Here is an 18,292-nt window from a genome sequence, read left to right as displayed (position 1 = left end):
AAGTTTTCTTTTCTTTTAATGAATCTTACTTGTTTCTGTTCATTTAGAGCAAATGAAAATATATCCCACTTGTCTTAAGTTAGTTGTTTTTATAGAAAGATTAGTAATCGGGTTCTCATTTGGAGAAGGGCTTGTCAATTTCACTAAACAGTGAATGAAGAAACAAAACCCTCACCTTCCTTTCAGACCTGTGTTGGTTTTATATTTGCGTGTTTTATAAGATAATAGGAGTTAATTGACCCTAAAGGTATTCTGGAACATCTTGCTTTTTTAAATGCTTTCATTTGAATTATTATTAGTATCCCTATAACTAAGTTGTTTTTCTTAAACTATGGGGTCAACTTGTTGATCTTTGACAAAACATGAATTCTGCCTTAGCTTTATTTTAGTCCCTTGTAATCTGCATTCTTGGGGATTTATTTTCTTCTTTGATTATATCACCTACTGAAAGATATGCTTTATCATGAATCTACTTTATGAGGAATTAATCTCAATAATTTATTATTGACTTTGAAAGTGCCTCATTACTCTGTAAAATTAGTGTTGGGTAAACTCAGTATATTCTGACAAAATATTTTTTGGTGTAGGACTGTTATAAAGTTTACTAACATTACTTATTTAATTTATTACTCTTACTAATACTCTTATTAATAGTCTTCTTTTTCTGAATTTGAAAATTTCCCATGTAAATATTGTCAAAAATATTCACCTTCAATATTTATGTCATTTGCTCCTCTTTGGTATACTTATAAATCATGATGAAAAACAACCATAACCAAATATTAATTTATTTAAATTAGTTTATAAAGTATCCTCAGGTAATAATATAACTCAAAGTATTGTGCTGACTAATGAAGTTAATAAATAGTAATGAAAAAGTTATTATAATTTATACTTTCATGGCATCTGACAATTTAGAGTATTGATATATTTTGCCTCTTATGATCAACATGTCCAAAATCATAGTTGTGTTGATGTCAGATATATTAAAAAATTAAAACAATAATGTACTTGAACTTTATCTTCTTCTTGAATAATCAGTGCTTTAGGATTTTGCTTTTCTGTTTATTTTTCTTTTGTACTGTAAGTTTTTGCAGGTCCTTTTATTCCTCTATACCTTGATTCTTTGCAATTTAACATAGAAACCCAGAGTGACTAACTTAGATTACTGAATTATAATAAAATAATAGTAGATTATTAATAGAATAAGAAAATAAAAACCATTTTGTTTAATTATTCCATTTTCATCCCATAATATAATAAGAGCCAAGACAATCCAGAATTTGTCAAAACTACAGAAGTCTGCCAGTGTCTCATCTTCTATATCGGACATGCATTGATTCTAACATTATCATTTTTTAATTGGAAGGTCCTGACTCTGACATTTGCTTTCAGTTTTATACCATTAAAGCCTTTTCTTTCACTATTTACATTGATGTACTTTTCATGTCCATCCCTCTTTGTGTAGCCTATACACATCAATTTTAGAATCTTAGTAATTACGCCCAAAAACTGTTTTGATCTTTAGGCAATGATTTGAAATGGTTACTCTAATCCAAAATCTTATATGCAGTATATAACCATAATTGAATTAATTGGGTATTACTATTTCTTTAGTATTACTCTCTACAAAACCTGGTATTACAACATTGTTAGTAGTACCAGAAAAAAGCATCTTGATTTTACATAGAAAAAACCATTATGCTGCATTACTCTGTCAGGCATGGAGTGAGCCAGCATAGGCCACAAATGCTGATTAATAATACATTATTTTATTAAGGTGGATCACCAGTGCATAAAGAAACATAAATATGAAACACTGACTCACTGGAATCAATTCTTTTAGCACTAGCTTAAGAAAATATGGCTTAAGTCTTGGAAATGATACACAAGAGAAATTATTAAATTTTAAGGTGGTCACACCCAGTCATGCCAGGGCTTACCCTAGCTCAACACTCAGATATCATTCCTGACAGAGTTGAAAAAACATGTGGTAATCAGGATCAAACCCAGCTAGTCAGCATGCAATGCAGATTCTTTACCTATTGAGCTATATCTTCAACCCCTAAAATCAGTAAACTTTAAATATTTACTTTTTTTTTGAATAGTCTCTACTAACAGAAACATATGCTGTTATTTATTTAGGAATTTTCTAGCTTTGCCAAAAAGTCAGGATTTTTTCTTCCATATTGGAAAGTGTTAAGAAAGATACATCTATGGGTTGTCTGGATATGCTCCTTAATATCACTTTGGCAGTTTGTGGCAATCTTGGCACTCATCCTGAATAATTTGTACTAAATAGTTTTCTTGCCTTAGGAAGTACAAGTTATGCCTCATTTCCAAGTTGATAGCATTGTGACATTAATTAACATAAAAACAAAACTGGTAATTTTATTTAAAAAACCTTAAAGACATGCCCTTTCTGGTTGTATTTGCATTTCAATGTGTTTTTATCATACAGAAAGTATAAAACATAGCTTCTTTCCTAAAATTAAAATTATCTTAGTTTTGACTATCATGTCACAAGACAATTGCTAGAATATTCTCATTCATATAATTTTAAATAATACCCACTTAGATTCAAAAGAGTCTGATTTGCATTAACATTTTGTTTGGTTATTAACGCTGTGGTTTAATATAGGACAGTTATCCATTTTGACAATAATTCTGTCATGAATTTAAAGAATTGAATGATGTTCATCAAAAATGAAAATTATCTAACTCATCATTTTTCTATTGCTCTTGTAAGCTGGTAGAATCAAAAGCTGGAAATACAAAAACAAAATTTTGTAAGGAAATAAAAGAAAATATTATTTTAAATATTTTTCTTTATGTGACAGTGTTTTTTCTTTTGTGCCAATAAAATTTAAATGACTTCATACCTAAATTTAGGGATATGACTAAGAGGAGATAGTTGACTGCTGTCAAAAATTTCTCTTTACCACCTATGTTCTCCACCTTCCTCTTTGTTCCCTTCTGTTCATCTTCCCTTCTTTCGTTTCCACACACTTCTCATCCCCCTTCTTTCCTCTTCGTTCTTCCTTCCTCTCTCATATCAGTACCCACATAAACATGTACACTTTCAATTGTGTTATAAGAGGGAATTGATTTATCAGAGACAGCATAGACTCTAAGCATTTAACATTTCTAAATATCTAGTAAAAATATTTTTGTTTTGGTGCTATTGATTGTTCAATTGTGTTTCACCTCTCAAGTTCTCTCTGGTATTTGAATTTTCTATAAAGTTTTATGTGAGATTAGTTAGACCACAGTTTCTAAAAGCTTGTATTTGTATAAAGCTTATATGGATTTAAAAGTCAAAGAATAGTACTCTCAAAGCAGTATTTGACAGAAAAGTCTTACATGCTAAGAATACACAGATTAAATATCAAATGGTAAGAACTTTCATTGAAGGTTAGCTTCTAGAAATAATTGAAATAGCTCAATGATTTTTACTTTTTTACATCATTTTATACAGTACAGGATTTACCCTGTTCCATTGAGTAATCTATATAAAAATTCTAGGATCTCTTGCAATTGAAGACTTTGTTTTCTTATCTACAATTTTAGGTCATACTTTATAATTAAGTTACATTTATTGTTGATAATTTGTATAATCATCACTTTACTATAAGATAAATTTTAGGTGTTGAAAAGATAACTCAATGTGCTGGACCACAAACTATGCATATTAGACATCCTAGTTTATTAATTCTTTAATATTTTAGCAATTGATGCACTTATTTCTGAGTCCTCATTCATTGTTTTGTTTCGTTTTGTTTTGGGGTCACACCCAGTGTCACTCAGGGGTTATTCCTGACTCTGCACTCATATGTTGCTCCTGGCAGGCTTGTGGAACTATATGAGATACCTGGATTTGAACCACCGACTCTCCTGGGTCGGCTGTGTGCAATGCAAATGCCCTACCACTGTGCCATCTCTCCAGCCCTATTGTTTTGGTTTTACAAATATTTACTTAAATTTATATTTTCAGAATACATAATGTTAAACATTATCTCTGTATTTAACAATAGAATTATGGATCTCATGAAAGAGTTAGTTCATGGAAAATTTGACTAAAATTATGACTTGGAAACTCTTGTACCTATTGTAGTCCTACATGACTTAGTTTGAGTTTAAATGTTATATCAAAAAACCTAGGATATATTATACTAGACATTTTCCTATGCCTTTTCTAACTTTGTAATTTGACATGTTATAAAAATATCCCTACAAAAAATTTTTTTTTGGTTTTATGGACCAAAAATTTATGGACCAAAAATTCTATTGTATTTAACAATAGAATTATGGATCTCATGAAAGAGTTAGTTCATGGAACTAACTCAGTGACACTCGGTTACTCATGGCTATGCACTCAGTTATCGCTCCTGGCTTGGCGGAGCAAATGGGACTCCAGGGGATCGAAATGCTATGCATCCTAGGCTAGCACCGACAAGGCAAACACCTTACCACTCCACACCACTGCTCTGCCCCAGCCCTATGAATTATTTTAATAAAACCTAACTAAAAAGACTAGAGAAATAGTATAGTAGTTAAAACATTTGCCATGAATGATATTGATCCAAAGTCAAATACTGTGTACCAGATATAGTGAGTATAATATTGTGCCCTGAGAAACCAAGAGGGATTCTTGAGCATATAGCCAGTAGTAAGCACTGAGGTTTTATTAACACTGGGTGGGGTCCAGAACAAAACTAAATATACTAGGTAAAATTCAACAATTCGACAGATGTTATTTTGTATGAAAGTTCAGAGATGGAATAAGTACATGTAAATTTCTATTAATTTGAATCAATACTTTTTTCTAAAAATTAATATCTCATTGTCTTAGTGAAGTTTATACAAGGGAGTTAACAATGAAACATTAGAAAATATTTGTGAGAAATTTTTTATTAATCATTACCTAAAATGAAAGCCAAATTAAAGCATAATCACATTTCATAGATAACTTGTTTTCTTTTCTTTCTTTCCTTTTTTTTTTTTTTGTTTTTGTTTTATGGGTCATACTCAGCAGCGCTCAGTGATTATTCCTGGCTCCATGCTCAGAAAATGCTCCTGGCATGCATGGGGGACCATATGGGCTGCCGAGATTTGAACCACCGATCATCCTGGATCTGCTGCATGCAAGGCAAATGCCCTACCACTGTGCACTCTGTCCATCCCCAACTTGTTTTACTTTTTCTAAAAATAAGTTTAGGGTTTTTGGATCAAGGGATAAAGCATTTCAAAACAGTTTTAACATTTTTCTACTATAAAATAGTTTGATAATGTCATTTATATCACAAAATTCAACTAGAGGGAACTAGTTCCTTATTAATTGTCAGCAACCATCTGTAGTTCCAAAAATCATTGAGGTCAGATTTAAATGAAACTTACCGTGTTTCAATTTTAATGTAAAATTTTATTTTGAAAAGTTCCATAATTCATGGACAAAAATATGTATTCATTATGTTGTTTAAAGCAGCTGTAGAAATGTTTCATCCTTTATATGTCAACCTGACAAAGACAGGGATAACCTTATGGCTCTGTGTCCTTGAAATCACAGAGTGACCCAATTTAAGAAGGCCCTTGTACTTGATTTAATACTCTTATGTAGTCAATATTTTTGTCTTTGAATTAATATTTTGTAAGTGAGGTCTGTTGGGATAGTAAAGTATGAACATGAACAGCAGGAAGGCAGCTATGCAGACACAGGTTCAGACTTGCAGGCACAACAGACTTAACAGAAGCCAAGCACTTGGTTGGCCTGGTTCAAAACACAAAGACACAGAATGCCTCAGAGGTTTTGGCAAGAGTTGTGTCCCAAAAGTGACCAATCAGGACCTGGACCCAGATAAGTAGCGGCAATTGTGTTCAACTTTGGTAATAACTCAATACTTTGAAACAGGAGTGCCTTCTCTTGCCCACAGGTCAAGCATAAGCCACATTATGAGAAGCCTGTTATCATACAGTCCCAGAATCCCATCCCTGTATTACCTACACAGATATTAAACCTATTGCCTTATTCAAGATGATATCTGTAGTTTAGAGATATTACACTTTGTCAATATGTGATTATAAGCTAAATTATCACACATGAACATTTAATAAGACATATCAGGATGATATATAGAATCATAATTGATAACATTTAGTTTTGAAAGCTTAAGCAAAACTGCAAATAGCTACTAACTCGGAGACACAAATTTAAATAATCTCAAAATGAATGGAAAATAACTTCTCATATGAATCTTCAGAGAGCACTTGTTAACAGTAGTTTTTAATTTAAATTTTTCTTTACTGTAACTTAAAATACAGGAAATAGAATGCATGAACAGACATTTTTGAATTACATACAGAGAAATTATAAAACTATTTTTGATGACTTCTACAGGCTGTACAGCCTTGAAAAGTTGCAAAAACCAGAATAAATATTTAAATACATATGCATTAATTTAAATTTAATATTAAATCCAATATAAAGACAGCATAAGAGATCATTGTTGTGGTAGATTTGTTCTACATATTTACTGTGGTAATGAATACATGAACAAACACATGTAATAAAATTAGGATAGAACTAAATGCAAATGAGAACTCATAAATAGACATGAGATCAGTGATTGCATTTATTTATATCAGTTTTCTGCCAAAGACATACTTCTATTTGCCAAGATGCTACTATTGGAGAAAACTGCTTAAAGTTTTGGTGGTCTTAATCTTAACATTTACATGTTAAGCTACAATTATCTCAAAATAGATTTAATTTTAAAATTTTGCCTTTATGCCTGTATGAAACTGATTTAAATAAAGAGTTTAATCTCCGTTGAAAAAGTGATCCATAATACAGGGTTGAAGGTACATGTCTTGCATGTTGTTGACCCTTGTTTATTGTTAGCAGCACACAGTAGCCCAGTCTGTGTGGCCTTGCAGTCTCCAGCTCTACCACTTGTCTTAGAACACCACAGGGGTAGTCTGAGTAATCTCCAGCACACAAACATTAGCAACCCTATATTCTCAGGCTATCTTGAACCACCAGGTGGATGAGAATCCTCTAAAGAGGTTCCCTATTCCCTAAGCACAACTCGGGAACCCCCAACAATTTGTTCAATATTAATCATCAAATTAAGAAGTATTAAATTTTGTTTTTAAGATTATCAAGTATAATCCCAAAACAATAAACAGCTCCATCAATAGCAGCATCTGTAGAAAGATCTCAAAGTTAAAAGGAAAAAGCTTTATGATCATTTAAGCTTTGTCACCAAAATTGAAATTTTTATTTGTATAAACTTTAATAGGGGCCAGAACAATAGCACAGTGGAGTGGGCATTTAGCTTTCATGCAGGCAACTTAGATTCGATCCCCAGCATACTAGATGGTCTCCCCAACACCGCCAGGATTGATTTCTTAGTGCAGAGTCAGAAGTAACTCTGAACATCAATGGGTGTGGCCTCACAATAAAAAATAAAATAAAAATAAACTTTGGTAGCCCACAAAATTATGCCAGAAATATTGAATTATTATAAAGATCAAATAATACATTATAACTTTATATATAATTATAATGAAATATAAGTTTGTTATATTGCTACTCATACATTGGTATTATTTCATTTAGTTTTATAGGTAACAAAATATTTTAAATAAAAACTTTGTATATTAATTTGACACCACTATTATTCCTATGTTTTAAACAAAAATAAAACTCTTGTTATTTTTGTTTTTGGGTCACACTTGGTAGTACTTAGGGTTTATTCTTGTTCTGAACTCAGGAATCTCTCCTGGTGGATTATGGGACCATAGGGGATGCCAGGGTTACAAAATGGGTCATCTGGGGCCAGAGAGGTGGGGCAAGCTGTAAGGCATCTGCCTTGTGCGCACTAGCCTAGGATGAACCGCGGTCGATCCACCAGGGTCCCATATGGTCCCTGAAGCCAGGAGCGATTTCTGAGCACATAGCCAGGAGTAACCCCTGAGCGTCACTGGGTGTGGCCGAAAAACAAACAAAAAACAAAACAAAACAAAATTGGGTCATCTACATGCAGAACAAGTACCGTATCAGCCGTACTATTTCTCCAGTCTCTATTTGTCATGATTTAATTGGCCTATATTATTTGTACTATGTTACTTTAAAAATATTTATACACCATCAACTCTGACTTCTGAATTTTGATATATATTACTCCGATTTAGAGCTTCAGGCAAGAACCTCTAATATGTTACAAACATCCATTTGTATCTAAAGAATTCTAAACATTACCATTTTGATATAAATACCTTCATATATGGTATTAGATTTATTTTTTATTTATGTAAATTTACATATGCCTTTACCATATTTATTCGAGTATTATGCGCACACCATGTATAACGCACATCCCTAATTTTCGATTAAAAATCAGTATAAAATTTTGTTTCACACAAAGCATTGTAATTGGCAAAAAAACGTTGTTGAACACGTGCAGCCATGATAAAAATTATTGTGCTAGTCAAGTTTTTTTAGGGGATAGAGAAGGGTGGACTACACTTGGTTATTCTCAAGAGTTACTCCTGGTTTTGCACTCAAAATTTTTTCATGGCTGTGTTTAGGGGATCATATAGGATGGTGGAGAATCAAAAACAAGTCAGATGTGTGTAAGGCAAGTACTCTACCATCTGTACTATTTATTGTTCATGCCCTTTTTGCTAGGCAAGTTTAAAAAAATTAATTATTAGAGTAACAAATAGGGAGTATTTCATGTATAAATGCTTCTTTCCTAGCATGTGTCTCATCTCATTCTTCTATTATTGTAATCACTCAGTTTTTTATTTCTTTTTCTTTGTTTCAGAATGATTCCTGGGGAAAGCAGTATTCATATGCACTCTTCAAAGCCATGAGTCATATGCTATGCATAGGATACGGAGCCCAGGCCCCTGTCAGCATGTCGGATCTCTGGATTACCATGCTGAGCATGATCGTAGGGGCCACCTGCTATGCCATGTTTGTTGGCCATGCTACAGCTTTAATTCAGTCATTGGATTCTTCGAGGAGACAGTATCAAGAGAAGGTAATTTGCTTTAACCTCTATTGTTTTCAATCTGCTAATTTTTATTTAGTAAGTTAATAGTGTACTTGTTTAAATTGCCTTCTATCTAAACTACAATTAAAATAATTAAAGCAGGAAAACACATTCTATTTTGATATTTAAGGTTTCCTGGACATGGCTCTGATTGCTTTTATTTGTTTCCAGTTTCTTGAATAATCAATTTTAAAATAACAAATTTTACATTCACTTGAAAATATACGTTGCAAAATGTCAGAAACTGATTTATGTTATTATCAGAACTAATGCTCAATCCTATTGCAATATTTAAAATAATATATAACCCTTCCTTAATACAGGTTAAAAATGCTATTTATCTTCATGGATACAGAAAGTCATTGAACAGGTCTCTCTATAACTCTCTGCTTTTTCTCATAATTTATATTATAATCCATATGTCTAACTGAACATATGTTGCCCTTATATCTAGATAAGTCACCATACCCCTTAGTCTTAAAAATTGAATATCAACAGATGCTATCATGCATTCTTATGCACAGCATGTTAATTAAAGTAACTGTTGCTCTAAACTCCCCAAAAAAGAATAAAATGTAAAGTATGCAAGAATTTATTCACTGAATATTTTTATGCTGAAATTCCTTGTCCTGGGATAATCTTCACATAATATAGAAGTTCTTATTTTCTTGACTAAATATTCACAGCCTTCTAACAGAATATTTCATAAATGAAGGAAGGTTTTATAATATGAACATTAATTTAAACATGATTATAGCACACACCTTGTCAAAAAGAGTTCTGAAAGTAATAGGTGAAATGCTTCTGTAGACTACTTCTCTTGGTGAGTGGTAACAACATAGACTCATAATTATTTCCAAACTAACCCAAGGTTTCAGTTGTTTTATTTCCAAAAGTTTTCAACAATGTAATTACACAATAGGAGAAAAGGAAACCAGATGCTTTATCTCCGTGAAGGTAATTACAGTGCCAACTATTACAGTGAGCAGGTTGGTATTTTAATACTGAAGTAATGAAAAGATGAACCACCAAAATTATTTCAAGGTTCATTTTAATATAAAGCCTCCAATTAAATTGGAAAGAACAAAGAGCATGATGAGGAAGAAGAGACTTTACAACATAGCAAGTTTGACCAAAAATTATACACTCAAAGGAATTTGAGCTAAACTTAGGAAGATTTGAGATGACTATTTATGTTTAGATTACTTCTCCATTTTAGTTGACACTGCTTTTAACAAAAATGATATTTCAAATCTCCTTTCTGTGTGCTTTGTTGTCACATATTTTCTGAACAACAAAAATTCTATGGGACTGGAATTATTTGCATTGTATGTTTAGTAAGCAAATTAACCATTGTTATTGCTTAGGCCACTATATGGGCCAGCCGTAGCTTAGAAACTCACTTATATAACTATAATCATAGACATTTATAGGCAAAGAAGTTTGATGTAGGCTATAATTCAAATAATCATTTTTTAACAAATCTTAATAGAAAGCAAGGAGGTCAGGGGCTACTCATAACTCTGTACTCAGGGGTTACTCTTGGCAGTGCTCAGGGATGGGAATGCAGTATTCAGTGCTGAGAATTGAATCAGGGTATGCTTCATGCAAGACAAGTGTCTTAATTCATGTCCTAGCTTTTTAATGTTTTATTATTATTTATATTTTAAAGTTTGGCCAATTAAAATTTAATTTCAAATATACTATTAAAAATGTAAAAATCATCAGGGCTGGATTGATAGCACAACAGGTAGGGTGTTTGCCTTGCTCAGTGACCTGGGTTCAATCCCTGCATCCCTTAGCCAGCCAGGAGTGATTTCTGAGTGCAGAACCAGAGTAACCCTTGAGTGTCTCCAGTTTGGCCCCAAAACAAACAAAACTAAAAAAGGAAAATCATTAGAATTTTGTTCATTTACATTTTACAGTATTACATAGCCAAAATCTTGCTAAATCTTTACCTTCTAAATAATCATTTTCCAAATTTCCATTTCTCCTTTCTCTTAATCCTAAAGCAACTATAATCTTCTTACTGTCTATAAATGTCTTTTTCAATATTTCAGATATGTTCAGTCATTCTATATCATTTGTCTTATAGTTTTATTCATTAATCATATATTAGTATAATTGCCTTTTATGTTCCATTAAATTTTATGAATATAATATATTTTAATTTATTTATCAACTGACACATAAAATGTTTTTAGTTTTTTGTTAATTACTTTGTTGTAATTGTATTGCATCAAGTATTGCAGCATTTGCTTATGTGTATGTATATATCATGTGTACATATGTATATCTGTATATATACATATCTCTCTAACACAAGACTACTTTACATTTAACTTTTTTCTGGGTTTGACCTTGGCAGTGTTTAGGAGCTACTTCTGACAATGTACTCAGGTATCACTCCTGGATATGCTTAAGAACAATATATAATGCTAGAGATGGAGTGAGGTCAACTGCATGTAAGGCAAAAGTCATAATCTCTGTACTATCTCACTAACTCCAAATTGCCATTTAAGTAATTAAATATTTATAAGTTTTTATTTGTTTTTCTTTCTGGAATTCTGATATTGGCTTTCCTGTAATTTAGAGGTATTTTATCTGAGTATTCAGAGTCAGTACTCTTTTTTAGTAGCTGTATTTTGCTTTAGAACATGATGAAACCCTTGATTTTATATAGTTGTCTGAGTGGTTTTCCTCTACTGTCATGTAATTCTGAATCTCTAATGAAAGAAATACAAATGAACTCTGAATAATGTAATAGCATTACAACAGAATCGGTATAATAGCTGAGAAGAAAATGTATAATCAATATGACCAAAGAGGTATATTCTATTTTGCAATTCAGAATCGCTATATTACTTACTATTTGATTTACGTATTATTTAGGCTGTAATACTATTCGTTTTCAAAAAAGCAAAGATTTTCAAATTCTAGTGATCCTGACCTTGGAAAATTATTTTCATGACACTGTACTTAAATTAAAAATGGCCTTAATATTTAATTAGAACATTTATAGGTGGAAGAGATAGGTTAGAATTAAATAGACATTCAACAAATGTTTCACTTGATGTTTTTTTCAGTATTCGTAAACACTTTCTTCCTTCCTCTACAAATAAGAATACCATGAGCACAACTCCCACAAGGTTCCTTAATTAGCCAGAAAGTTTTCTGATGCAGCTATACAATGTACTTTTGCTTCCCAGGAGCTAGCCGAGTTTAATATATGCAGATATGTTAAAGTGGTAATAACTGCCAAATGTTTTTGGGCAAGGAAGATCCTAGGGTTGGAAATATTTACAGTATTTTCTTGTAAGAAATCAGTGTGTTGTAATCCTTAGTTTTGCTTAATGTGACCCCATGAGCTAATAACAAATTGGACTTCTGGCAGAATGAGGATACTTAATGTTCTTGGCTGACAAAAATATATTTATATTAAGTACTGTTACAAGTATAATCACGAGGAACTTTAAGGCTGTTAACTTACCTATGGAAAAAGCAATTGTGCCAATTGAAAATTTTAATTAAATGTTTATATTTTAATATACTAAATTAAAATATTGGTGTATATTAAAGATTATACTTAATACTTTATTTCATCAAAACCCACACTCTTTTTCTTCTCTCCATAAGTGAATCATGCCTTTAAAACATGTCTCTTGTGGTCTTTATCCTGAGAAGGCAATTCATTTGATATTTTAAGTCACCATAAAATAATGTAATATTACATTATTTCATAGTTTCATGCATACAACATCCCAACACCACATTCTTTACCAGAGTTTCCACTTCTTGTCTGTTCCATCCACTGCTAAAACCTAATCCCCACATCCAACCACCACATACCTGCCCAGCTCAGCTCTGTAGATCATTTCTATGTTTCTGTTGCCTTTGCCCATTTGTTATTCTCTTACTATGCTTCTACTGAGAAATGATATCCTCTTTTACTTCCCATGGTTTTGACATATATACTGCACTTACCAGATATTTGTCTCTTCTTTATTGTAGGCATTCAATGTCACAAAATGTTGAAGATTTATCCTCACCCATACTTTATTTGGTTCTTTACTCCTTACATTTATCAGCTAAACACATTGACAGGTTTTTGTAATACTACAGTGGATTTGTTAGTTTTATTAATTTCAATTATTTTATTGATGTTTGAATTTACTTTCTAAAAATAAATAATTGAGATCAGATATATAATACAATGGGCAGGGCACATGCCTTGCATAGTATTAACCAAGGTTTAATTCCTAGCACACTATATGGCCCCCTGAGCACCTAGAATGATTCCCTAAGCTCATAGTTGAGAATAAGTTTGTACCTCTCAAGTACGTATGGCTCAAAAGAAAACAAATCCTGGAGCAGTGGTGCAGAGCAGTAAGATGACTGCCTTGCTGGCACTTGCCTAGGACGGACCAAAGTTTAATTCCCTGGCATCCCATATGACACTCCCAAGCCAGGAACAATTTTTGAGCTCATAGCCAAGAGTAACCCCTGAGCATCACCAGGTGTGGCCCAAAAATAAAAAAAAAACCAACACCAAAAAAATAAATAATAGAATCAGTAACATACACATATATATAAAAATCATATAATCATATTATTTTATGTATTCATTATAATTGGGGGCATACTTGGCTGTGTTTAGGGTTTCAACTATCTCCGGCTTCTGTGATCAGGGATCACTTTTGCTGGCCCACAGAACCTTTGCAAGGCAAGATCCTTAAATCTATACTTTATTGTGTCAGCTCCTGCGATAACATATTCTTCAATAAATTGATTTAAAATAATATCTATGTAGAAACCATATCATATTAGTTGAGTTTTAAAAACCATTTTTAATCTTTTCATGTTATTGAATACTTGTTATAAGTCAAATAGGCCAAATACTAGATGATGAGCTTAAAAGGAAATGAATAGATTCCGTAGTTTTTCACATAACACTTTTTGTAGTGCTTTTCATATAACACATTTTGTAGTGCAATACATTTGTGTGTTTTTATCAAGACACCGAGTAACAAAATTAAAATTATGAAATTATTAATACAAATGTAACTGTTATGAAGGGACATATAAAGACAGTAAAATAAAAAAGCTCCTTTCTTCTTTCCCTTGTGCTTCTCCTTAAGAATGTCTTCTCTACTCCAACAAAACATTTATTTTGACACTTTTGTTTTATAAGTGAGTGAAGTATTTTCCTGGAAACACGCTAGAAATTCTCTGAAATACCTGCTGAGTGTTTAATAGTTTAATTTAATTCTGGCATTGTATACCTGGAGATTGTATCAGACCATGTAGGTTAAAATTTCACTTCCACAGGCTGTCCCCTCCCCAATTCAGAGGCTAACAAAAGGTCCTGGATTCCCAATTTATTCTCTGCTTCTACACTTAGGAGGGTCCTAAGAGTCTCATTTAAAATTCAACTAATCATGTAGAGAGGTTCACTGAACTCAAGAAAATTATTTATGTGTATTGACCAGATTAATAGTGAACTGCTAGGTGCTTCATAATAGTAATGTATGAGAGGGTCCTGCATTTAGGAGTTTCTATTCTTGTAGACCTGAGGTGTGTTTTACTAGTTCGATATATCTGCCCACTTAGTAGCTCTTATGTTTACTATTGAGATGTTATAGTAACTTCCCAGGGTTATTAACTTTCTTCCAGAAATGGGGAGAGATGTGTTTGTGAGAGACAGAGACAGAGAGAAAGAGACACAGAGAAAGAAGATTCCAAACTGATCACAATAAAGGCTCACTGAGAAGCATGTCTTTAGAACAAAATGTTCATAATATTCTTAAAAACTAAGGAAATTGAAAGATTTTTGTACTCTGTACCCAGAATTAAATCCCAAGACCAATAAGCTATTCATATTAATTCACAGAATGGTAAAAATATTTTAAATCTAACTTGAGACTTATAAGATCATGGAATGGAGAAAAGTTCAAAATGGATGTCTTTCATTAAGTCATCTGTTAGTAAATGTGTAATGTATTATCTAATGCTTCTTATGCACAGTTTTATAAACTAAGGGTAATGAAGTGTCTTTGAAAGCATTAGGGAAATGTATTCCCTTTATTAACAAGATATCATTGTTATGGAAAATTTCAATATATTAAAAAAATTTATGTACTTGATGATTGCATTTCCCCTGGCTTTTCAGTTGTGATTTAATCATTCATCCTGAATCACAAACAAGGATTTTCTGTCTTCTTTTTTTAGTGAAAAACAATTTGTACAAAAGAATATTATGCCACATGTGACATTAAGGAATGTTATAATCTTTGAAGTCATATCTTTTCTTTCCAAAAATAATATAAGATATGACATAGTAGCTCATGAATTTTGAATAAGTACATTAATGCTGTAAAAATGAAATAAAAGCTAAGAACTACGATAATACAGAAAATCAAATGTAAATTATTTTGATGCAAATTGTTTTCCACTTTATTCTAGCTATTGCAATCTTTGAAGGGTAAAAAATTCATTCATAAAGTAACATAAATTAGCACATCATATGAAAATTTACCTTGGAGCAGGAGAAATGATAGGGCAGTGGGTAGGACAATTGCCTTGCATTTTGCCAGTCTGGTTTGATCTACAGCATCCTTTATGGTTCTGTGAACCCACCAGTATTAATTTCTTTAAAAGAGCCAGAAGTAATCCCTGAGTACACTAGATATGGCCCCCAAATAAAAATAAATAAATTAAAAAAGAAAATATTCTTCAACTAGATCAAAAATTTCAATTATCTCACTATGAATATATATATTACTAACGTCTATTTTAATATTATAATTTTATTATTAGTTTTGTTTTCCATTGATGGGGTTATAATGGGAGCACTGAATGTTTTTTAGATATTAGAAAAAGTACCTTTTAAATATATATTGCTGTGTGTAATTGGTGAGAATACTCCAAGTCATATAATGATTGCCCAGAAGAAAATGCAAAATTTACTCTTCTGGCAATAGTAACAAAAATCCTCAAGCAACCACCAAATGAAACTCACATAGAAGATTAATATTATGGATTTTTAGTTCCAGTGTACCCACACTTAGTCTTTTTATATTACATTCAATACTTAATTCTTCCAAATTTTCACCTAAATTTGTATACTTATAAACAAGCACAAGAGCTCTATCAGTCTTTATATATATTGTATATAAGGATATATACATAAGATAACTTTATATATTAAGAGATAATATAATATATAGTAATTTATATGTTATTATATTTATATCTATGACATACATTTATATAATAAAGTTTATTTAAGTTATTGAAGAAAATATTAATTTGAAGCATTATCATTGGTGTACTTTAAATCTTTTTAAAGGAAAATGGTAAAGTATTTAATTGCCTGGAATTTTTGTTTATTGTAACACTGTTCCTTGATTGGATGACTCATCCCCCCAGTGCGTTGGCAATATTATGTCCTCTTAGTGATGCAAGATCAGGAAGTTGTATGTTGGATAAGTTACAAAATTTAATATATTAAATTTACACATTAGTTATCTATTTTATAAAAGATCATGATGACTGAGTTGTAAACAAAATGAATTAATATTTTTATGCAGTTACATAATCTTTCAGCAATCTGGGAAATCTAGCATCAAAATAAGTAGCATAAATCTAGCATCAACAAAAATACTAAAGGATCAACACTTTAAACATTATTTGAAAGTATTCCTATTATTTATTTTAAATATTGAAAACAGAAAGAATGTTATACATAAGCCTGGTTAGTATCAAACTTACTAATAAAAAGATATTTTTTATGAGTGGTGTTAAAAGCCCAAAAGGGCTAGAATGCAGACTTTATATAGTATAATCATAGATTCACTCTCTAACACCATATTATCAACCTGTAAGCACCACCACAAGTGGTTTTTCTCAAAAGTATATCAGTGGGAGCCCGAGTACTGGTGCAAGCAGTAGGGTGTCTACCTTGTGTGAGCTAGCCTAGGACAGACCGGGGTTCAATCCCCCGGTGTCCCAAATGGTTCCCCAAGCCAGGAGTGATTTCTGAGCATCTAACAAGTTGTAATCCATGAGCATCACCATATGTGTCTCCGCCAAACAAGCAAACAAACAAAAAATATTTACTAGAGGTTAAATGGTAAAACTTTATTCATATGCAGATAATCCATATTTTATAGATAGTATTAACATACTTTTTAATTTAAAAATTATGTATTGGGAACAAAGAAGCAGTACAGGGTTTAAGGCAATTGCCTGGCATGCTGGCAACCTCAGTTTCATTGTCATGCCTTGTATGACAGCTAGACGTCATCCCTGAGCACTGAGCCAAGAATAAATCCTGAGCACCTCAGGTGTGGCCAAACACAAACAAAAAGTATCCTTTAGCTTTAATTTCTTTCTAATACCATGAAGACAATAGTTTTCTGTATGAGTGTATTTATTAATATTTTATTCTGTCTATTCACACCTTAGAGATAAGAAAATTGAGGTGTAGATATTTTAACTTATATTGCAACTCACATACCTAACTAGCAGATTGACAAAGATACTAAGCAACCATTTTATTTTAGGATTTAATGTTTGGAGAATTCTATAGGTAGTAAATCAATATAAAATTTCCAGAAGTCCTTTGCACACTAATCTTTGTATTTTATACAACCTATAAAGAGCAGACCATAACATCCCTGCTGGGAGTTCAAGTCATCATTGTAAGACTAGAGCATTAAACAACTTTTTAAAAGTCAGTGGTGCATTTGATAAGCAAGTAATTACATTCTACCTCATGATTCCTTTGTGTATGGTGAACTAGAGTATAAGTATCCATATATAAATAATTTTAGCATAAGGTTATTTTTTCAGTTCTGCTTAGATATTTTAGCTTTATGGGTAATGAATTTAATCTTTGAAAATACAACTTCATTACTTTTATTACAATAAAATAATATGCCATAAATGTGTTATGTTCCAGTCAGTTTTTCTTAGACTATATTTTTGAGATATAGACACCATTCTGATGTGTGTGAATATGAGTAGTATCTTATTATATACATCAATCAGCTTTATAGACAAACCTTTCATTTACTTGAAAGAACATGTACTTGGCCTTGCAAGTTAACTTGACAGGTCCGCCTTACTTTATAGAGATCTCAGGAAGCATGAATTATCAGGTGGCTGTGAAGCATTGTCATTACTCTTAAAGAAGGTATTTTTTCTTTATAATTTTAAACTATTACATACAT

General features: G+C 31.8%; 1 protein-coding gene across 1 annotated transcript in view; it reads left to right on the top strand.

The window, feature by feature from the left end:
* The window catches only part of HCN1 (hyperpolarization activated cyclic nucleotide gated potassium channel 1), a 351,288-nt gene that overhangs the window by 253,196 nt on the left and 79,800 nt on the right, over positions 1 to 18,292 (top strand). Inside the window, exon 4 of the mRNA XM_049768369.1 lies at positions 8,829 to 9,047. Coding sequence (XP_049624326.1) covers positions 8,829 to 9,047 — 219 coding nt within the window. The remainder of the gene's footprint in view (positions 1 to 8,828; positions 9,048 to 18,292) is intronic.

The sequence above is a fragment of the Suncus etruscus genome, chromosome 2 (assembly GCF_024139225.1).
Source record: "Suncus etruscus isolate mSunEtr1 chromosome 2, mSunEtr1.pri.cur, whole genome shotgun sequence".
Classification (NCBI taxonomy): domain Eukaryota; kingdom Metazoa; phylum Chordata; class Mammalia; order Eulipotyphla; family Soricidae; genus Suncus; species Suncus etruscus.
Note: the sequence above shows the minus strand (reverse complement) of the source record. Positions and strands in the feature narration are given on the sequence as shown.